Consider the following 23,757-nt stretch of genomic DNA (forward strand, 5'->3'; position numbering starts at 1 on the left):
TCCTAGTGCAGTGTCACACCGCATCGAAATTTCACACAGTGTCCCACTGCACACAGAACCTGCACAGACAATGACAGCAGAAGCAAAATTCCCACATGCAGCAATCCAGTGTGAAGTGTCTTCACAGGCGCAGTCCCCACTTGCAGAAGTTCCACATGCAAACCTGCTGCTGAGTGAATCTTCGCAGGCTGAGCTTTTGCAGTCAGAGCTCCCACAGGCTGAACCCCCATGTGCTGCAACCCCCGAATCTGAATCACCGCATGCTGAACTCGGACAACCTGAACCCCTGCCATCTGATTACTCAGAGACCGAACTTTTGTATGATGAATCGCCACGTGACAAACCCCTTTCAGCAGAAGTCACACCGGAAGAAACAACACCTGCTGAAGTAGAACAAGTTGAAGCCACATTGGCTCCAAGTTCGCTTGCTGCTGTACCCACCCAGGATGAAACCCAACTTTCTCAGCCTCTGCAGTCAGAGTCCCCTCCTGAAGGTGCATCATGTGGCACTCCACAAGATTGTTCTTTTCATCTCACTGAAGGCTCCTCCACAGCAAAGCAAAATTGTAAAACACTATTAGATGACACAGCAGAAAACACTTTCTGTGACAAGACCACTAATGCTACAAACAATCCCATACTTCTGAGCAGCTCCATCAAGTCAGATGACAAATTAGAAGCAATGCACCTTTTCAATGTGGACACGAAGACAAAAGTGAGTGAGACAAATGAAGACTCAATAGGTCCGGGCACCTTGGAAGATGGTCTGCCAACCATATCCAAGAGCCAAGCCAAGCAAGGAACAGCAGGGAGTCCTGGAGGCACTTTGACGTACAACATGTGGCTGAAGAACATGGTGGAGGAGAAACCTGAACTCTTTGCAGCTTTGGAAAGTGAGTGTTACTATTACTGCTGTGCAGTGTGTGCTGATTGGAGGCACCTTTTGTTTTCTGCTGTCATGCAGAGCTGGGATTCTCCTTCGACAAACACGGTTAGTAACAAATGTAGTGCCTATTTTAATGCAGCATGCAGAATCTTGTGGTTCTTTGATTACTATGCACGCTTCATACACCGTGTGGGCTTTTAAAAGAACAGCGTCGGGCTAAGAAAATGTGCTGTAAAGCCTGAAGGGGTCATGGGGTAGAGTGCATTGCCATTTGCAAGAATTGTACAAAAATATTCCCAAGCTTTCTCACCATCCTTGTTTTGTGTGAATAATTTTAAAATAAGCTGTATTAATTTACCAGAGGACACTAGTTAACTTTGGGAGTAATTGTACATTGACGAGGGAAACATGTATTGGCAAGTACTTAGAGTAGAGTTTAGCGTAGTAGAGTGTAGCGTAGAGTTTACAGGGTTAATTTTCACATGGGGACTAATATTTTTAGAAATAAAGCGCTGTCAAAGATTTTAATGTCGCTAATTCATTTAGAATACTAAGGTTCTTTTTTTCTGCCATGGGCAACTTTCTTACTGTTAGGTCCAATTCCCATGAACTGGTCAGTGCAACTACAGTTGAGCCCACTTATAACAAACTTTACCGTCACGCGGCAGTTGTTCATTATATCTAGAGTTCCGTGTTTTAGGATTTATCCCCCAAAATTCGAAAAACATACTCCGGTAATATTTTAAGCAATTTGGATTAATCAGAAAAGCTCCGCTTGGCAGATTTTTTCCCTGATAACAGGGTCATTGTTCTTGGCCTCCTTTTGTGTCATGGGTTTCTTATGACCTCGGATATTGGCCCTACCGCAACATCATAATGGTTTCCGTGACCTAGCGTTTACTTCGGCGGTCATCTCGACCACTTGAGGATTCACCGCCCGGGTTTTTCCCCAGTCTGTTTCCCCGATTTCCTTGTCCTACATGTGACCTAAGCACTAAAATAAGCACTGAACTGAGGTCATATGGAGTGGTCTTTTTGAAAGGGCAACTAGTTGCAGTGCTGACGACAAAATGGGACGCAAGCGAAAACTGCCCTTTGACTACGTCAAGGAGTACCCTGATTTCGAGGAGTTCACATTGCCCCGCGATCGCGATGCAGAGGTTGTCGTATGTAAGTACTGCTGCATAACAGTGAGCACTGCACACGGAAAGAGTGCGTTTGGAATTGCGGAACACCTCATTGTGCGTCGCACGAAATGTATTGTTAAGCTTGTGTCTCTTTAGTGTTGAAGCAATAAATGTGACAACTGCGTTTTTGCTGCACAACTGTGCATGCGTCAAGTTTTCTCAGAATTTCGGATATTAACTGAGCTGTAAATCATACACTCCGAGAAACCTTGTTTGAAAAAACAAACTCCGAAAAACATCCTCCTGTAACGCCCAGAAATAAACTCCGAAAACCCGGAACCCTAGTTATATCCGAGCGTTCGTACTAAGTGAATATTCCACAGAAAGGCCACAAAGTATAAGGTATGCAAGCTTATGAGTTTATTTCGGGAAGAAGTCGGTAATACGGGACTGCGCTGCAAATGCTGAGCCAATTACGGCGGTCTCGAGCTTACCGCTACTCCTGTAGTGCGTGGGCACGAGTGCGTGGGCACATGTCTGAAGCACCATGGTTTCTGGAACTTGCTGATAACAAAGGGCAGCCGCCAGTCACTTCTGTTCATGTTAGTGTACAACATTACTGTTACCCGCACCTCACTGTTCTTGCTTCCACTGCATTTGTCACCCTTCACTGCGTGTGTCCTTGCCGGCAGCATTTGATAAAAGAGCGCAGTTTCATCGCAATTGTAGACATTTTGTGCTTCGTAGCTTGTGATAGTTGAAATGTTCTCGCTCAGCCACGTGTTGACGTCTTCAATGTTGACTGAAGTGGCTTCACCTGCGACGCCTTTCAACACTATCCCGTGGCGAACCTTGAACCGATGAAGCCACCCGTTCCCAGGACTAAAATCGGGAAAGTCGAGAAGAAACGAGAAGTCCTTCGCTTTCAAAAGCATCATTGGTCCACTGATCGGTATGTTTCGGGACTGGGCATCTTGGAACCACTTCAGGAGGGCCTCCTCCAACATCAGCGTATATTGCTTTCCGAATCTGTTTCTGTGTCGTTGGATCGCCATTCACTGTGGCACGCAAAATCTTCTCTCTGTCCTTTCCGGTGGAGGTGATAGCCTCTTGGCCAGGTCGCAATTCTTGGCACCGTGAGACAAGTCCGTAATGATCGCAGCCTTCGTCCGCTTTGCGTTTCATGCTGCAATCTGCCATGCTGTGTCCTCATCCTCCCAGTTGTGTCGGAGCTCGGACTGAACCAGCGGGGGCGAAGGAGGTGTGCATGTGACTCCTCGAGCAACGCTTCCCACTTAGCAGAAGGTGCCGAGGGAAAGTGGAGAAGGCGAGGAGGCCACTTGAGGGGTACCTACCGAGTCTCCGCAAGCGCATTCATCGCCCGTATTTGTTCACTTTAACCTAGTCACTCGTGTGAAATTGTTCACTATATCTGAGAAAAAGTTCCATAGATATAATGTATATTTTGATGGTCGTATCATTTCAGTTCATAATAAGCGAGCATTCATTGTAACTGTGACCTTTATAAGTGGGCTCAACTGTAATCTAGTATTCAATCCTTCTGGTCTTATGTAGGCCTCTGAATGGGACCTTCTACTGCTTCCATTACTCCCAGATGTTTATCTAATCTAATGCTAAATGCTTTCAGGAAAGAGAGAGAGAAATATAGCCCAGCATTTTTCTGCTTGTCTGCAACTACAGTAACTGTATTGTGTCACTTTGGGTATATCATGAACTAAGAAATTGTCCATGTTCAGCTCAGTTAGATATTTTTGTAGGCAACCTCCCTCAGCCTTACTCTGTAACCTGAGCTAATTTGGGCGAAAATTGTTTGAACAGGGTTGAGCTCGTTCTTTCTAGTATTGAAGCATACAATAGGGATGAAAAGCCATAACCTGTTCTTTTATTCACGTATACTAGGTGCCACAACAAACATACAAACATTATTTTAGCTGTTAACATTATTTGCATCACTGACGACCAAGACCAGAGGAAATATTGTCGCTCTCACCGTTCCAGCAGCTCACTTGCACCCTCCTAATTTGTTCATCAAAACTCTTCCCTTCTCTTTAACTCAGGAAAATACCAATGTGTCAAAAGAAGGGTATGCAGACCGTGAACCGCTACTTGAGAAGTATTTTTAATACAAATCTTGTGGTACATACCCATTATAAAAATAAGTAACAGGATTTGGTAAAATATCAATATTCTTGCATCTTCTATTTTGTTCTACATTAGATCTGCTGTGCTGGATCAGGGTACAGTCGAGCCCATTTATAAGACGGGAACGCGAAATCTGATCGTTATATCAGAGTATCATTTTCCTTGAACTTTCACGAAATCGCCAATCAGGATCACGTCAACGAAGTACAACGGTACAGGTAGAACACTGCTGAACATGCATGTTTGTTGAGGGCAGTGTGTCGAACTGGAACCGAATGGAACCAAATCAAACCGAAAGCCGGAATCGAACCACTATTTTTTTGCCACCTTGGAACTGAACCTGAACCGAAACTGGTGAAAAGTACTGTTCCAAACCAGTTCAGCAAACTGTTCAGTGCTTTTTTATTCCTGTAGGGAGCTTAGGCAAGGATGATCTGAAAGGTGTGAAGGAGGACACCCTAACACCATAGTATATATAGACACCATAAGTATAACAACGAGGGACATCTGCAGCCAAAAATGACATGTTGAAGTTGGAACAAAATTGCGTGCTAGAGCATGTTCGCTATTTTTGATGTCACAAAGCATTGCACCTGCGTTCTAAAATTTGCACTTGGCCTATTGGCCCAGGTGTATACTAAAGCATTAAAAAAATTTAGGAAAAATATATTTTAAAAAGTGCAACACTCGAATTCACTGCCTGATTTTCTCGAAACTATTCAGTAGTAATCATTCGTTTACTGCTGTTTATCAATATACTATATAATGAGCTTGTAAATATAGAAAAATGAGAATACAGGTGACCAATGAACCTCCCTGCCTGATCTGGATGTGAAATTTCATATTCATTATTTCACTAATATTTTCTTTCTTCTACTACTTTGTTCAACAATGGGCACGTGTCATCATCCCATCACGCATATTGCAAATAAATCAATGCTTGATGTCAAAACGCTGTTGACTTAATGTGTTAGTGGGAAAGCTTGCATCCTGTTCCGTACACTCCAGCGTATTACGAGAGAATGTTGGTACAACTTATTCTGCAGTGCGCTGAACCGCTATGGACCCGAACAAACCAGTTCGAACCGTAATTTCTGCGCTCCAGAACTGAACCAGAACCGAACCAGAGCCGAACCAAAATCCCTAAATTGAACCTGTAAATTTTTTGGTTTGAAACCCTGGTTGTGAGCACAAAGGTCTAGCTCTAAATTGACGCAGCTTTGTGTCTAAAGCTTTTCCAAGGACAACATAACCACTGATACCACATGAGGCTCCGCACCTTTTGAGATCGACCACTTCATTGTTTGTCGTCCAGGGCTGTAGTCATCATCATTCTCACTATCTGAACACTAGTAGTAGTAGTGGATAAGTAGTGCTACCAGAAAAAAATATTTTGGGTGGGGAAGCTTTACACAAGAGAGAGTACCCTCCTTCCCCCTCTCCAAAATACATTAACAAACCTACAATTTTGGGTGGGGAACCCCCGAAATCCCCCCAGCTATGCCATTGATCGGAACTTCACTGTCCATTAGAATGTGTTTCGCCCACAGGTAAATTGTTGGTGCATGTTTGAGTGGCAACACGTAACTGTCTGCCAAGTCACACTTTGGAAGGCACGGTGCCTTGCAATGAGGTTATGCATTGGTACAGGTTGGGACAAAAGTTTACAGAACAGGCGAGCGACGTACTTTTTCTTCGGGGCGACACACTAGCGGCGGCTGGAAGCGAGTGAGTTCACCACAGCGACACACAGTGGTAGTTCCGGTGTCGCTTGGGTGTGCATGGGCGGGAAGCTACCGCTGTGTGTTGCTAACAGCGTACCCTTCCACCCTTCCGACACAGGGAACTCACCCGCTTCCGGCGGCCGCTAGGGTGTTGCACCAAAGAAGTACGCCGCTTGCGTGTTCCATAAACTTTTGTCCCAACCTGTACAAAATCTGCCAAGCATGTGCAGCTTCGTGTTGAGCCATGTGCTTTGCCTCATCAAAACACGTCCTGGAACTGCAAATGCCATCGTAGCACACAGCAAACCATAAGAAAACTTGAAGATGAGAGAACGATGTGCAGAGGGAGCAATAAAGGTATATAGTGACCAGACCTTCTAAGTCATGTGCTTTGCAACAGATGCATCTAATCCCCGTCAGCTATGTGCAGATGAACGCATCGCATTCTCACGTTAATGCTCATGGAGGCTAAGGTTCTTGAAAATGCCACCTAAATTAGTTTTAGAGGAAAAATTGAGTCTTGCTTCACGATTTTCATGCGTTTTACCGGCTGCTGGGAGAATTCTTACCACTGTAAGTGAGCAAACGCTTTCACGAGGATTGTTATATCGATGTCTTGTTTATACATGTACTTCAATGGGCAAGCTGACAGGTACGAGCAGTTTGATTGTAATATCGGAGTTATCATTATGTCCAAGATCGTAATAAATGGGCTCTACTGTATTATCATCACGTATTGGGCAAGTCAGGCATATAAGGTCAGAAACCTGAAATATCATGGAACACGTGATATCTCGTTGATGGTATGGAAATCTGCATCGTGCCTTCCATTCTGGCAGATCGCAGCATACAATATTCGGGCTATCAACTCCAAGTCACCAATTCCTCTCCCACTGCTGGTTTCAACAATCGCTCTTTTGCCCTGAACCTTGAACTGTAGCACCAGTTCTGCTGGTCTTATCCAAGCTGTATACAAGAAGGATTTTCTCAGGCATTTTGAAATTCTGTAGGCCGACATGCATGGGCAGTCTCGCCCCCTAGACCAAGGCTGCTTCAGTACCAGCAGTGCTGAAGCAATTGCCTGTTTGTTGTGTGGGTGCCTGCTTTGGCATTCCTTTTTTCAATAACAATTAGCTGTGGAAGACTGTCGGAGTAACGACTCCTCTTCAGTGTCAGCCACATTTACCTACCAAGCAATGGCACGGCGGGGATTTTTCTATGACCAGTTAAAGATCACCCACCCTTGCTTTTGATTGCCATGAAGTACTGCCACGTTCTACATCCTAGTTGTGAATATCATCACTGACTCATTACGGCTCGTAAATATTCTACGGCTTGTTTGAGCTGGGTCATTCCACGCGAAAGGATTCAATGAGTGCGCTCGACCTACCACCATTTGAGCCGAAAAAAATTGTGGCACCTTCTGGGTATCTATAATGTCACATGACAAAATATTTATGTTCTAGTGGTAGCCGTTGACGCTCCAGGCGCCGTTAAAGAGTGAGTTCCTTCTAAAAACCACCAATCGCCCGAAAGTTTGTAGTGATGCTCCGGGATCTCCTAGACACTTGGGGTTTGTTTTAAATTGTAGAAGGTGGTCTATTTTATAATCGCAGAGAAATTCCTGCCTTTTTACCTTCCCCCGTCATTGCCTGCGGAACCCGTCACAAATGCAATATTGGCCTAGGTTTGCGATTTTTTAACTCCTGATGGGTCAGCTGAATTTTCGTGAATATTTTTTCGCTGGTAGTTCTCGTGAGGCTGCTCATGCAAAAAAAAGATCGTCAAGACTGAGGGTGTAGTTGGTAATGTATTAAAAATTGGTAAAGTAGCCATTTTTAGCTAAATCTTCAATGTTCGGAGGCAAAATTCGGAATGAAAAGGTTGGTTTGGAAAAATATAGTTTGCATCGTTGTATGCGACGGACCTTACCATAAAACATATCAAAAAATTTCTGGGGTATTTTTTGATAAGCGCGAGAAAAAAAAATTTTGCCGATGGATACGTTGCCACTCCGTTGGGTGAATTGGCACCGCGCTCGTGCTTCCGCACTGAATGTCAGTGGCCCCTGATAGTTTCCTTTTTCAATTTGCTGTGCATCTCTCGTTCGTCCGGATAGGCCGTCGAGTTTCTGTGACTTCCACATCAACTCACCTAGTCTTAGATTGAATGGAACAGTTCAGTTCCTCTTGATGTGTATTTGCGTAAGTCGCTTTTGCGCAATTCACCCCCAGGACCCGTTCGGTTCTCATAGCATGAGGCTCTCCATTCACACTGTGTATCACACGCCTTCTTACTTTCCTGTGTCCACAGCGTCAGACGTCTCGGTACAAAGTTAAAACGTCAATGTTATGCGTCAATAGCTTACAAGATTGGTGACAGTTGACACAATTTTGTTCAAGACGATGTCTTATCAATAGATTCCAATTACGGGCTGTCGGCCGCGAACGAAAGTTCATACACAGTGACTGCAGCGATTGAAAAGTTCTGGAAATATCAACACAGTTGCCACACGGACATTCGTACAACACATCTACTTTTGCCATGATTTTATTATACAAGATAAATAAAGTATCACGACAATTTGAGAATGTCTTTTGAAGTACTACTTTTTGCAGTCATTCTCATATCTTGTCCACTACACTTTATAGTAGAGAAAGATGTCTGAGCAGCGGTCACCTCGCAACGGCTGAAAGGGTCGAAGCTATGATACTTTCTCGTTCCAGGAATTGGGACGGCATGGTCATATCGTTGTTTGAGCTTCTGTCGCTCCGCTTCAACGTCCTCCTTTGACGCCCAAATGGCATGCACTGATTCCATGTTGTGATGGACCCATGCGAAGAGGTCCTTCAGCGTTAAAATCTGCTGATCATATGGTCGTTGAAGGCTGGCCTTTGATACAAGCCTTTTGACCGTCCCTCCTACGCCGTCACAAGGCTCCTTTCCGTGAGAAGTTGCGAAAAAATTCCACGCAGCGTTTATGCGGCAATCCTCGGAATGAAGGCACAGGTTGGCAAAGTTTTTCTTGTTTTTGTATTGGGACGCTGCCCCATCACTGAAATAGTGTATTTTCCTAATTTCTGGAAGATGCTTCTTGATGTATGATGTGAGGTACCCCTGAAAGCAGTGAACTGCGGCGTTATCGTGCACTAGGCAATCAGATATCACCACAAATGCCTTATGGTTGAGCTGAACGGTTGATTCCGCGCTGTTGTAGTAAAGGAACATTGGATGCACAGTTTCAGAAGCACTCGCTTCGTCCATCGTGCTCAGACTGATTGACGAACGCAACGCTGAATATTTGTACTCGACGCGTCGCGTCCAGCCTTAGCGACGCCTTAGCAAGACGCAGATTCCCTCGCGGAGACGTGGCGATGTATCCGTCTGCAAAAAAATTTTTTCTCACGCTTATCAAAAGATGCCGTTGAGATTTTTTTATATGTTGTAGGGGAAGGTCCATCACATACAGTGACGCAAACATTATTTTTCCAAACCGACCTCCTCATTCCGAATTTCGCCTCCGAACATTGAAGATTTAGCTAAAAATGACTACTTTTTCATTTTTTATTACATTACCAACTACACCCTCATTGCTGACGATTTTTTTGCAGCATCACGAGAGCTACATGCGAAAAAATATTCACGAAAATTCAGCTGACCCATCAGGCGTAAAAAAATCGCAAACCTAGGCGAAAATTGCGTTCGTGACGGGTTCCGTAGGTAATGACAGGGGAATGTAAAAAGGCCGGAATTTCGCTGCGATTATAAAATAGGCCACATTCTACGATCTAAAACAAATCCCAAGTTTGTAGGAGATCCCGGAGCGTCTCTACAAACTTTCGGGTGATTGGTGGTTTCTACAAGGAACTCCCCCTTTAATGGCGCCTGCAGCGACAACGGTTACTACTAGAGCATAAATATTTTGTCATGTGACATTATACACCCTTTGGAGGTGCCACGTTTTTTTTCGTCTCGAATGGTAGTAGGTCGAGCGCACTCATTGGATCCTTTGGCGTGGAATGACCCAGCTGTTATTCAGTAGCATGTCTGTGTTTTTGACTTTGGACACAATACCACATGTCACTCGTTGTTCTTATGCTAGAGTACCTTCAGTCATTCGCCCCAGGGGGCAAGCTGATGTTTGGTGAGTGGCGCCACAACGGACCCCAACCCCCAGTCCCAAGGTGTTATCTGTTCTGTGCTGAGGGGATGCAAGGAGAAGGGATAGAATATGTAGCAACACTGCAGCACTCAGACAGGACGAAGGGGATTAAAACGACGAGACAAACATATAGAAACCTTGAACGGTGTCAGTCACGGTCTTGGTCAAGCCCCGGCTGATGGGTTGTAACAACTTTGGGACCTTCCCACATGTACGGACATGAAGTGTGGGCGACTTCAAGGAATGTTCACGTATCGAACCTGCACGGGTAGAAGTACAAACTCCTCTAAGATCGTGGCAGCCAAACGGCCACAGACCAAAGATCTTTCCACTGTATCCAAGGGCTTCAGCCCAAAGTACATCGTTCTTGCGTCTATCAACAAAGACGTGAAGGAAAAATGCATACCATTAGGAAAAGTGTCACCGTTCTTTATCGAAAAGGCTATAAGATCACTTTCAAAGCATATCACTGAAATCAAGCAAATGAGATCTAGAGACATACTAGTGAAGTGTACATCAGGAGCAGACTGCAGCTACATATTGAATGTCAAAGAAATGATGGGGACAACCGTTGCAGCCTAGCTAAACAAAAAACTAAATACTTGCAGAGGCGTTATCTCAGTTTTGGAACTGATAGACTTGCCAAGTGAAGAAATCTTGGAAATTCTAAAGGAACAAGAAGTCATTGATGTTCGAAAGATAAAAATCCAGAAGAATGAGTATATCAAAACGAGAAACATAGTAGTCACTTTGACCTACCTACTCTCCCAGAGAAGCTTAAGATCAGATACCTCTCAGCAGACATTAGGCCGTACATTCCAAATCCTCTTCGCTGCTTCAGGTGTAATAGATTTCGACAAGCGGCTGATGCCTGTCGTGGTTCACCTTGTTGTGTGTGCTGTGGCCAACCCCAACATGAAACAAAAGATTGTAAGGATTCTTGTCGTTGTGTTAACTGCTCAGGTGATCATCCAGCATACTCTCGATCATATCCAAAATGGAAGCTTGAAAAAGAAATACTACATATCAAGGTGACACAAAACTTAACTTACTGAGAAGCGAGAAAGGAAGCTTCTCCGTTCATCTTCGAAAAGTTGTTCGCGGCTGTAATAAAAGAAAAGCTAAAAATGTCAACACGTTCAACTCAAACTGACATGACAGAATCAGCACCAAATTCACAAGAAAAGCAAACTGACACTGCTATTGCACCCTCAAAGACAAAGGCAGCTATGGTGCTGCCTGCTGTCTCACATTCCCCCATGGAAGGTACCATGGAGTGGAATGATGAGGACTCGAGCTCAGAATGGTCTTTTACCAGTACGAGCTCACAAACACAAAGAAAGCAGAAAGCTGGTTTGTCTGCCGGCGGTTCACTTCCTGACATCTCTGACAAAGAGCTGGCAGAAGCCAGAAGGAAAACTCCAAGGCAGAAAATAACTGCACCAAAAAGACCTTCATATATCACCTTCACCAATAAGTCACCTTCACGCGTTAGGACACTTCCTGGGCTGCTGCTTCCTAGTATATTTGCTTTGTAACACATATGTTATGGGTCAGTCAGTTCTCCAGTGGAATTGTCGGGGATTCACTTCCAACATAGATGATGTTAACGATCTTTTGGACAGGTACAACACACACTGTTTTTGTTTGCAAGAGACATACTTGAATGCGAAACATAAAAGTCCTATCCGTCGTTGCAATGCCTTCAGGAAAGATTGTACAGACACCACTCATTCATCTGGTGGTGTGACCATACTAACTCCAAAATCCCTTCCTGATAAAGGCTTTCCACTTACAACAGATCTGGAGGCTGTAGCAGTCCAGATTTGCTTCCAAAGGGTTATCACTGTCTGCTCTTGCCTGCCTCCAAATGTCAGAGTGGAAAAGAGTGAGCTGGAAGATCTATGCAATCAACTGCTGTCACTGTTCCTAATTCTAGGTGACCTCAATCCACACAACCCTTAATGGGGCAGTGCAAGAGCTGACAGACGCAGAAAAATGATAGAACACTTCTTACTTAACACTTCACTTTGCCTCCTAAATACAGGCACTCCAACTTACATAAACACAGCTACACAGACTTTTCCTGTGATAGATATATATTTGTGTAGCCCTTGTCTTCGTCAGTGCATAGACTGGGAGGTGGATGAGAACCCGTATGGTAGTGATCACTTCCCGGTGGACCTAAAATTCTGTGGTAGTTGAGTTAATTTAACAACATGTCCACCACGATGGAAATTGTCATGGGCAGGTTGGACTTTATTCGAAAAGGAAGTTACCATATTTGCTCAAATCTAATGCGCACCCACCAAAACGCGAAATACCTCGATTCTAACGCGCCCCCGAATCTAATGCGCATCATCCGTGAGACAAACTTGAGGCCTTGAGGCATCCTTGTGCAAAAAAATGCCGTAAACACAAGTGAAAAGTAGATAACAGCAACAGAAGTATTTATTACACGTAGTCATCATCAGAGTCATCAGACAACTGCTTATCACTTTCGATGCACCACGGCATGCCATCCTCCGTGCCGTCAAGCGCGTTCGTAATGCAACATTTCTTGAAAGAGTTCTTGTTGCCGTGATTCGGTATTCTGTCGCTGTGATTCCCATTTTCTTCGGCAAAGTCGATGTGTTTCCTCTTAAACGCGGCCTCATAGTAGGCCACCCTTGCTTCACCGTAACTGATGGTAGAAAGCAGTCGAGGTCTCCATCCCTATCTTCAGGAGAACAGGGTACGGAGATCACTGTCTTCGGGAGAACCACGGGACGCGTGGTTTCGCTTTTCACCATGTGAACTCGACCAAAGTGCACTGCACATTGTCAACCTCCCTCAGCTCCATCTGTCGCGGTCGTCCCCGATTCTAGCACGCACTCCTTATTTTCGCAAAAAAAAGGGGGGGAAGTGTGCGTTAGATTCGAGTAAATACGGTAATATTGTGCCGTCATCCTTCGGATCTAGGTCCGTTGAGTGCGCAAATAATGATGTTACGAGCACTGTCATAAATGCAGCTAGAAAGTCCATTCCGCAAACAACTGGTCTCGTCCCCAGGCGTCCTAAACCTTGGTGAACGAGTGATTGTGAAGAGTCTCGCAACAAACAAAATCGTGCTTGGGGTATCTTCCAAAGGTACCCCACTGCAACTAATTGACTTACATTTAAGAAAACTCAGGCTAAAGCACGATGGACTCGACAACAAGCCAAGAGAGAATCTTGGAGGAAATTTATATCCTCTCTATACAATAACACCCCTTCCAATGTTGTATGGGACAGACTCAATAAGATCAAGGGTGATTACGCGAGCTTCCCTGTTCCATTACTGCAAATACATGTGGTACACCCCGTCAGGGCATAGAGCAACAGGCAGACACGCTCGGTGAACACTTCCAAAGTATCTCAAGCTTGTCGCACTATAGCAACGAGTCCTTAAAAATCAAAGACAAACTGAAAAACAAAATATTCCAAAGGGAACAGGTGACAAGTACGCATATAATATGCCATTTACAATGACTGAATTGTTAAGAGCGTTATCATCAAAAGCCACAGCTCCTGGACCAGGTCGCATCACATATTCAATGCTCCGTCACTGGAGGGCCTTCTTTAATTCTTTGGAAGGTCCCAACTATTATTCCTCTCTTAAATCTAGGGCAAGATCCGTCAAATCCGTCAAGCTACAGGCTCACACACCCACAAGGCGTCTTGGCAAAGCTTTTGAGCTTATGGTCAATAATCATCTCATATATTATCTTGAGGAAAACGATTGTCTAGACCAGTACTAGTGGGGGTACTGTGCTGCATTTTCAACTACAGATCATCTTGTGCAGCTGGAAACAATCATCAGGGAAGCATTCGTCAGAAGGCAGCATTGCCTCTCTGTATTTTTTTACTTAGAAAAAGCTTACGATACCGCATGGCACTGTTGTATCCTGCGAGACCTATGCTCCTTTGGAATCCGTGGGCATATGCTATGCTGTGTCGCTGACTTTCTTGAAGAGGGAACATTCAGGGTTCAACTTGGCACGGCGTTGCGCCCATTTATACAGGAAAATGGTGTTGTACAAGGCTCTGTGCTGAGTGTCACACTGTTGATTGTTAAAATGATTTCCATTGCTGAGGTCATCCCCCCCTTCTGTCAGTTATTCCTTGTACGTGGACGATATTCAAGTATCGTGCAGTTTTGTTGCCCTGGTCGGTGCGAAAGGCAGTTGCAGCTCACCATGAACAAGTTAAGTAAATGGGCCACTGAAAATGGTTTTAAGTTGTCACTGAACAAAACAGTGTGTGTGCCATTTTCCAGAGTAAGGGGGAGAACCCGTAACCGAATCTACACATCAACTATTCGTTCCAAACTTGACTACGGCTCTGGGGCTTACAGCTCAGCACGTCAATCTGTCCTGAGAGGTCTAGACCCCATTCACCACGGGGGGCTGAGACTGGTTCTGGGAGCATTCTGCATCTCGCCAGTCGAAAGTCTCCATGTGGAATGCAATGAGTGGTCATTGGAATGACTCAGATTCTACTTAGCTTCTTGTTCATTAAAAGTAAGGGGATAACCAGCTCTGCCAAGTATCAATGGTACTGGTTTTGAACAGCTCTTTCTTCATAAACCTGCGGTTGTCCTACCACTTAGCATGCATATTGAACACGGGGTTGAATCATATGGTTTCTCTGAATATAGTTGTCAGGTTGTAGAATGCAGCAGAAGAGTTCCCCGTGGCAGACACCTCCAGAGCATAACTCTTCATTAACTAAATATAAGAAACAGGGTACTCCACCTGTGGTGCTACAGCAGGAATCTCTGGAACTAAAGCAAAGTTTTGGAGAGCACATAGCCTTTTATACGGACGTGCTCAAATCAGTACAGGGGTTTCGTGCGTGATGGTAACTGAGACTTCTACAAGATCGCACCACCTACCAAACATGTTATCAATCTTCAACGCTAAGGTCTACGGAGTAATCTTAGCACTCAGTTACATCTTGCAGCATCACATCATGTCTTCAGTCATTTACACTAACTTACTCAGTTGCTGCAAGCCATATGTAACATACAGATATCAAAGAATCTTCTTGTACGGAGAGAGCAGTGTTTTGCCAGTAGGATAATGAACAGACATCTTTCTTTAAACTTTTTCTGGGTACCAGTCATATGGGCATACCTGGCAACAAACGTGCTGATGCAGCTGTCACAGCTGCGATTTCTTTCGACATGACCCCTTTCGATGTTCCTTCTCAGGACCTTGATAGTCTATGAGAAGAACAATAAACAACACTGTAAAACCCTTTTATTTCGTGAGCCCTTAATTTGCGCAAATTTTGCGAATCGCGAAAATGTGCAAACTTTAAGGGCACGCGAAAATTTCAAAACAGAGAAGGAGCAGCTTGAGGAACTTGAGGAGCTCGCGAAATTTAGTGGTCGCGAATATATCCCTATTACTCGATTCGCGGAAATTTAGGGTCGCACAGTTAAAGGGTTTTACAGTAAATGGCAGCAGCACTGGAACACACACCACTACAACAACCTCCACCTAACTAAAGATACTGTAGGGAATCACACATACAATTTGGAAAACCATTTTCATGAAGTCATTTTAGCTCTGTTAAGGCTCGGACATACATACGTCACGCATGGTCTTCCCAATGCATACGCTGCGGGGAGCAACGCTCTGTGGTACACATTCTAATCACATGTCCATTGCACGAAAATCACCGTCGTCGTCATTTAAAGAATTTTATCTATATCAGATGCCTTTCCACCCGCCCCTACAGCTTGGGGATGATCCTTTTACCCTTCATGAGAACTTGAACTTCTTTAGAGTTATCGGCTATTTAAATGTTTTATAGGTGTATGACTTTCCTTTTACTGTGGTTTACATCTTAATTTGTAAGATAATTTTGTTTTAATTTAACTGTTACAGTTTTAGCTTGCCACACATTATCAATGTTTTGGCGCATTATAGCCTTAGTTGTTCGTGCACCATAAAAACTGAAATCATCATCACCATTATCATCACCTTCAGTCATCATCTGTCATCATCTGTCATGTATGAGAAAAAAGACAACAAAAAAACTCTTAATGGCAGCAAGATGTGTGGGGAGAGCTGCCACTTATCAGAGTAGTATCCAAGCACCTGTACTAGTAACTGTGCACCTTGCAGCAGGACCCCATTATCTCAACTCTTAATTAAATACACTCTTGTACAACTTAATGTTGTCTGACAAAATATAATAAAAAAACAATGTAAAAAAGGTGTATGAAAATATAGCAGCAGCAAAAAGGAATTTGGCTTTGCTGTAGAACACGTTTACAATGTCACTTGGTTTGATAATGGCACAAAGTAGTTTTCCTTAACACTTTCGAGTGTCCTGGGGTCTTAATGGGTGGAAAAAATCGTTAACAGATAAAGGTACCATTTTGAAGTGAAACAGATATCATTAATAAGGCAGGGAACATTGTTTTGCAGAGCTAGTGCCTCGTCCAGCTCAGGCATCAGAAGCTCCGTTGCTCTACCTTTGCTTACGCATGGGAAAACCTCGTGGGGGGCTTCGGGACCCACGACTGCACTCACAGTACTGGTTTGGTATTCCACGACCAAGGTGGGTATCTCAATATTTATAAGCAGGACTAGTGATTGGCAATAATTTTAGAAAAATATCTGACACTAGGTTCTGAGCAGGGGCCCTCACTTTTGGAGGTGTTCTCTGTCGAAATGCGCAGCGGGGGTGGGGAGCGGAGGAAACCTGATATTTAACGTAAAGATTTGGAAGGGGGATGCAATTCCCCCCAATTGCCACTCAAAAATGATGATGCTGGTATCTGTGGAAGCCGTGTGCTACGCCCTTGTGCAGGTGTTGTGCACAAAGCATATTAAGCTGACCAGCATTTTGATCAACCATAAGGAACCAAACAAAGCGTGTATTAAACAATGTAAAAATTAAAGCAATATCAAAAACATATGTTTGTCGTTCGAACAATAACGATCACTGTAACAGAAGCCTGTGTATCCAGCACAGGGATAGAGCGCGAGCACATTGTTGTCGAATGGGTCTTCGTGATATAATGTTACCGTTGGTCATGTTCGTATGTGCCTGTAACAGTATACGTTTATGTGAAAACTAGAAGACAGAGTTTACAGCAAGAGAAACAAGGGAATTTATTAGCACTAACTGAGAAAAGTGAAGGGGGTCGACATTTCTGCAACAATGCCACCACCCACCAGGACTAAGGGTGGTGACATGAACTGGTGAGTCTTAAGTGTGGGGAAGGGAAGTCTATGAGAGAGCGGAGATGCAGCACATGAGTGTTCATCAGAACAGGAGTCGTCTGGGCGGTGATTGGTAGGGCCCTGGAAATTGCTGAAGGGGCCCGAGGAGCTCTTCCACATTTTCGTCCAGAGTAGATGCTAAGGGAGCCTGAAAAATGAATGAAGTGCATGCATTTTAAAAGGTTCAGGAATGTAGGCTACGAATGCATGAAAGGATACCTGGGACTTGATTGATCTGATATTGGAACTTAAACCACTCATATTATTCCTTGTAGTGTCGTGAAGGAAAACCAAACTGTAGAATAACAATTGTTATTGAGATTAAAGGCATAACCCTGAGCTTGAGGTAACAATGACGTAGACACGAGACAACGCACCATGCAACACACCGGTTTGTTGCGTGGTGTGTTGCTATATTATTCTTGCGACAGTTCTTGGGGTATATTGCTAATTGAGTGTTCACGTGTGTGAAAGTTTTTTGACCAATGTAGCCTGTACACCTTTTCTCCACCCACACCATGTTCGAACAATACTGTCCACTGTGGACGTGCAGAAATATTTGCAAAACAGAAAAGCTACTGAGCATAATTTTACTGAAGCTCTGATGTCTGCTTTCCACCAAGCACGCAAGGCCTGCTATATAACACATAGCTAACACAACACATAGCATAACAAACACATGCTAGTAGTAGCTCAAACACCATTGCCAAATGCTCCCTAGCTTCCATTCTGTATGTAGAAGGAGCAAACTAAAGGAACTACTACACTGCTCTTGCAGTGGTGCTCTTCTGTTTAAACTTAAGTACAACCAGGCACATGCAGGGCACCTGCCACATTACCATTGCTATAAATACACATGTGTTTCTGATGACAGTATATTTTTTAATGCCAATATTATTTGTAAATGTTACTGGTACAATGTTATTAATACATGTATAGAGGTATGTAAAAAACTGTCCATAAACGTGTCAGTCAGGGGAACTGGATATGACCTTTCGATATCACTGCACCAAAAGCAAACTTTTTCTGCTGGTATCATACTATGCATAGCACAGCATTTCGTAGTGTCTGTATCACTGTAACTGACACAACAAGTTATTCTTTGCGAAATAAGATATGAAATTTGCAAATCAGGGCAACTACGACACAACTCGGACAAAGTGAGAGGTTTAAACTGTACTGCATCTAAATGTAGTACATCTGCTATTTACTTGTTTTGTGGTTTCTGTTTCTACTGTGATGCCCTTTTTCAATACCTGCAAAGATAAACTTACAGCTCGTGAACTTGTGGAGAAATGGTCACATGACTATCAACTGGCAGCCATGGAACCGTTTCAGAAACATATTTGGATCAACAGCTGTGCCCACTAAAACTGGAAGCGCAGTAGGTAGCTCTTTGTTATTGGCGCCGAGATCTTGCTGTAGCACCTCTGTGTGGACGTGATGTCACGGGTAGGAGGAGCAGACAACACTGTATCTCCTTCAGCGAGATGGCCATTTCTCGCTATATCTCTTATTTGGCTGAATAGCTCACTACCTTGAAAATGAAAGAAGCAAGAGAAACACTTTCTCGCTCTCGCTTTTAAAAATTGCTTGTTTGGGAATGTAGCTTCACCATCTGCGACCTCTATATATTCTTGCTCTCACTTCCAAGACATCTTACTTTAAAACCAGTGGAAAGCACGCAAATAGATGAAAATGTTAATACACTTGAGCCCCGTTTATCTGGACTTCACTTATCCAGATCCTGCGCTATTTGGACAAAAAACATTACAACAGATTTCAGTCGATGCAATTTGCCTTCATTTGTCCGTGCTTCTGTTTCCGGATCCGGGCAAGGATTTCCAGGAACGCCGAGGAAAATACCAAAGAAGTGTCTTCACTTATCGGGATGGTTGAATGGATTGATTAGGGGACCCCTGGCCGGGCTCTTTGCAACGAGGACTGAGCACAAAGTGTGCTGCATTTGTGTCCGGTGTTGAATCAGAGGCAATGTGCGACTTACATTTTGTCAAGACAGGGTGATAACGTTGAAAAATATCCCCTTTCCCGTTGTATGTGTGTACACCATGTAGACCAGTTCAGTCGTTTAACACCGTTAGGATAAGTGATTCTAAAGCTTTCAACAATGCCTTCGGCCATGCGCACCTCAGTAAGGAATTTGAGACAGTGCACTGTTTGCTTCAGGAAGAAGCAGGTTTTGAAGCAGGACACATTATGTAATGTTGAATTGCACCCGACGACGGCGTGTGCACGACTTTTGTCGCACTTGTGCCCCTGACATCAGCATTGAGCCAAGACCCTTCCAAAGTGTGTGTGGTAGTCGCTACAAACATGAAACTTGCTTGCAATCTTTTTACCTATCTTTAATTTGATTAGCCTTGCCTCCCGAAGCTTTTCAACGGTGGGATAATACTGAAAACTCCAGTCCTTTTCCCAGCATAGATTTTACATTGTGAAATAAAGCAATATACCACCATTCTGAAGCAGCTACAGGCTCTGCACTGCTCTGTACTCTGCACCAATCCTACCCGTGATGTCAGAACGTTGTGACTGCAGTGCCATAAGTACACATCGCCAATAGCAAATAGAGATAGAACAGGCCGAATAAAATATGTAGAAGGAAAGGTATAGCGAAAGTAGAACCTTACCTTCAGTATGAACCTTACCCTACAACCTGTACTATACCATTTACTACCCTACAAGGGAGCGTGACCAAGGGAGCATATATTTTTGTAACATTTAGATATGATGATAAGACCACTCCAGGCAAGACAACCATGCCAACGCACAACAGTAGGTTGGCAATGGAGTAACATCCCCATGAGTGGTTGACACCCATACATAGAGACAGGTACACAACTGAAAGCAGAAATAAAAAAAGTTAAAGCCATAAATTATAATTTTTGTATCTGCAAAAATTTGTGGTTTATTATTAAGGTGAATGAATATATCCTAAGTGCTACCTGTCAACATGGTGCAGCAGTGAAAGTTGTTCTCAAAATTCAAATAATTTCTAGACCTCTGCAGTTGTCTTGAACTGATTTTGTTGTCTGAAAAACTAGACATTTTGTAGTGTTTGTGGGAAAGCAGTAATGTCTAACAAGGGAAGTCTTTCTGTTATTTGGTGCCTAGTAGCGTAGTTTGCTAAGCCAGGTAATTGTGATGTGGCTATGCAGTGTGTGCTGAAGGATTAAGGTGCAACACATGAATGTACTGTGCTGGGGTCCTGCAGGGTAGAAGAGTTGTACCGCTTCTTGGAGAAGTGGGCACCTTCTATATACGGTGACGTGGAAGAAGCTGATCCCAGTGCTCGAGGTTTAGAGCTCTTTGATGATGAGTCCCCAGAGCCTCCTGCAGTCAACCCTGCTGGCGGAAGTTCATCTTCTGGAGCCCCACCAAGTGTTGCGGCCCCATCTAGCGGGGCTCGCATAATTGGAGGACCTCTGCGTTTCCTGCGCTTTTTTGAAGGTGCAACGGAACACCCGGACTGGGAGGTGGGCTTCACTGAACAAGTTACAAATTGCCTTTTATGACCTGTCTTTTCTGACAATATATGTTGTAGCTGCATATATTGGGAGTTAGGCATTGCTTCCAAATTAAACGTGGAGAAGTGGGCTAGTTGGTAAGGCGGAACAGCAAAGGATGAGCTCAAACTAACAACTGAATGTATTCTAAGACAGAAGGTACAGGTATAAGGTCAGGCGATTATCACGACGCCCCGAAAGGTGGGGGATTAGTGCGACAACCGGAAAGGTGGCCTAGAAACGCTAGTTCATCATTGGAAAGAGCGATCGAGGCATGACTAACACAATCCCCTCCTTTCTTGAAATGAGGGAGGCCTCTAGGATCACGCGTTCCCATTGTGATCTATGGTGACCCAAGATAGACGTGTCGTGAAACTGAACAGAGCAGCCGCAGTCCGTAACATGATGCTTTAGATGGAGTAGAGGCGTGCACTGAAGGGAGCGGGCGTGCTCCCTAAGGTGTTTGGCCGACGTACACAGCACCACAGAACATGGGAACCTGGTACGCAACACTTTTTTCGCAGTCCCTGAATTTCTCTCTGCAGATTATGGTGGATTATAATCCACCGAGAGAAATGTGCCATTTTACTTGTGCCATTTACTTTCCTTAATACTCTGCTAGCAGCACATACTACAGCATTGGCTGCTAATAGAGTATAGAGAAATTGAATAATGATTATGATGATGATGTAGAGTGAATTCTAAGTGACAGCAGCTGCACAAATGGATGTACATTTACATATTGACTGTGGGGAGCTTCATGCTGTTATGCATTGAAAATATGGATTATTGAACCAGAAGTTATATGTATTCCACTGTGAAGGCAAAGCTATCACCAAGCTATATTTTAGAGAGGACAGTAGAGAAAGTCTTTATCTTAGAATGCCAAATAATGGAAAAGGTGCATTAATACATAGACAGAAAAGTCAAAATTTGGATGGCTCGTTCTAGTGAGATAAATGTAAATGAGATAATACATCCTTTTGGTTGCATGCGTTATTCGATGTCATTAGTATCATAGTATCATACGTAGTCTGGTACGATTTTATTTCATTTCAGAACATGGCTAAGTACAAGGTTCGATCAACGTTGACACACTTTTATTTCTTTAAATACAATGGAAAATTCAGAAAGCACCAAACTATGTCAGTCTTTCAAAGTACTGACCATGTGCGTCTAGACACCACTGCCATCGCTGTGGCAACTATTTGATGCCTTTGGTGTAGAAAGAAGTGGGCTGCTGTCGTAGCCACTGCAGAACATCTTTCTGGAGGGCTTCGTCCGTGGAGGGCTTCATCAAATGGTAATCGCTTGGGGCTAAATCTGGGCTGGAAGGGGCATAGGGCAAAACCTCCCAGTGAGGAGCACGAAACCTCATGTGTCAGGGTGGAACAGGGGTTGCATGGAGGAAGGGCGGCGGCGGTCGCCGAGCTCCTTTGAGGTTAATAGCTGTTGAAGCCGCTTCCGTTCTGACAGCATGGTGCGCTGGAGAACAACAGCTCTCAAGGCGTCGTACGGGTTGGCTGCCGGGGGAGTGGATATGATGTCTGCGACATCTATCGCAATTTCTGAGGGCAAGGAAGTAACGATGTGCCGGTACCGGGTGAGTGGGGATGTCATTCCGTCGAGGAGGAATTGAGCTTCGACTTGCTGAAACCAGATGCTGGGGTTGCGAAGCCAAAATGGTGGCAGACGAACAGCGACGTGGCCTAAATGGGGCTGGCCCATGTCTTGAGCGGCGACTGCAGGTCTGACAGGCGGAAAGATTGGGGTCGCTGGAAGGATCCTTGAAGAAGCGCAGGTGTTCGATTCCGGGTCACCAAAAATGAGGAGCACGAAACGACTGCTTCATGAGTCAGGGCCGAACTGATTTATTTTCTGTCTGCAGCTAGCTATGAAAACGAATTCAAAAAGCGTGCCTCGAGGAGGCACCAGACTTCCTCGTCGTCTCTGTGGCTTGGCCACCACACCAGCGCATTTTGGCCTGGGTTGCTACTGTCAAATTCGCTGTGTGAGACCGGGCATTGTCATGATGAAGATTGATCCTTTCGGACAACATCCCAGGCCTTTACTTGTGAATTGCATTTTGCACAGCACCCTTTATCAATGTGGAGTAGTGTTAATCTTGACCCCTTGCTCCAAGAAGTCCACTTGGATGACACCCTGCATGTTCCAGAAGACAGTTCCCATGGACTTCCCAGCAGACAGCTGCATCTTGCTTTTCTTTGGCGGTGGGGAAGCCTTATGTCGCCATTCCATGCTGCTGCTTTTTGTCTCTGGGGTGAAATGATGCATCCTGGTTTCATCACACGTGATGATTGATTGTAAAAATTTGTAAGAATCTCCTCGGATTGAAACTAGTTCAGCAGCTGCTCAGAGACTGCCATGCATGCTCCCTTCTGGTCACACGTGAGATGTCCCTTCTTGCGCAGACTTTGCAGAACAGTAAGTGTTTGTGAGTGATTGTCTCCACGCTGCCGACACTAATATTACGCTGGGCTTCTAAATCCCAAACTGTTACTCTCCATTTCTCGAGAGTGGCTTGCTCAGTGCCTGTGATATTCACTGGCATGACTGCAGTCGGACGAACGTGTCCACGTGGTTCATTCGTCACCATATCCCATCCTTCGCCGAACTGCCTGCACGATTCGTACACTCTTCCCCTTGACATCGTTTGTTCCCCGTACTGTGCCTGTAATCTTTGAAAAGTCTCAGCTGGTTTGACGTTCTCCTTCACGAGGAGCTTGATTATGGGGCGCGGTTCCACAGCTACAGACACACTGCTTGCCGCCATGATAGCTGCTGCTGCTACACGTGCACTGCTGCACGTGCTGCTGACCCGAGAAGGATTGCACTTCGCACTCTCAGAGTTTTATTCAATTATATTTACTCTCTGGGTTTTCTTG

General features: G+C 44.4%; 1 protein-coding gene across 2 annotated transcripts in view; it reads left to right on the forward strand.

Moving 5' to 3' along the window:
- Window positions 1–23,757, forward strand: part of LOC135394372 (oxidation resistance protein 1-like) — a 58,517-nt gene that overhangs the window by 21,647 nt on the left and 13,113 nt on the right. The window contains exons 5-8 of one of the 2 annotated variants that reach the window (XM_064625091.1): window positions 1–893; window positions 965–991; window positions 16,524–16,656; window positions 20,560–20,821. The exon at window positions 1–893 is cut by the window's left edge and continues 225 nt beyond it. In XM_064625091.1, coding sequence (XP_064481161.1) covers window positions 1–893; window positions 965–991; window positions 16,524–16,656; window positions 20,560–20,821 — 1,315 coding nt within the window. The remainder of the gene's footprint in view (window positions 894–964; window positions 992–16,523; window positions 16,657–20,559; window positions 20,822–23,757) is intronic. The other variant, XM_064625092.1, reaches the window with a different exon arrangement.

This window comes from Ornithodoros turicata, chromosome 5 (genome assembly GCF_037126465.1).
Source record: "Ornithodoros turicata isolate Travis chromosome 5, ASM3712646v1, whole genome shotgun sequence".
Taxonomy (NCBI): Eukaryota; Metazoa; Arthropoda; class Arachnida; order Ixodida; family Argasidae; genus Ornithodoros; species Ornithodoros turicata.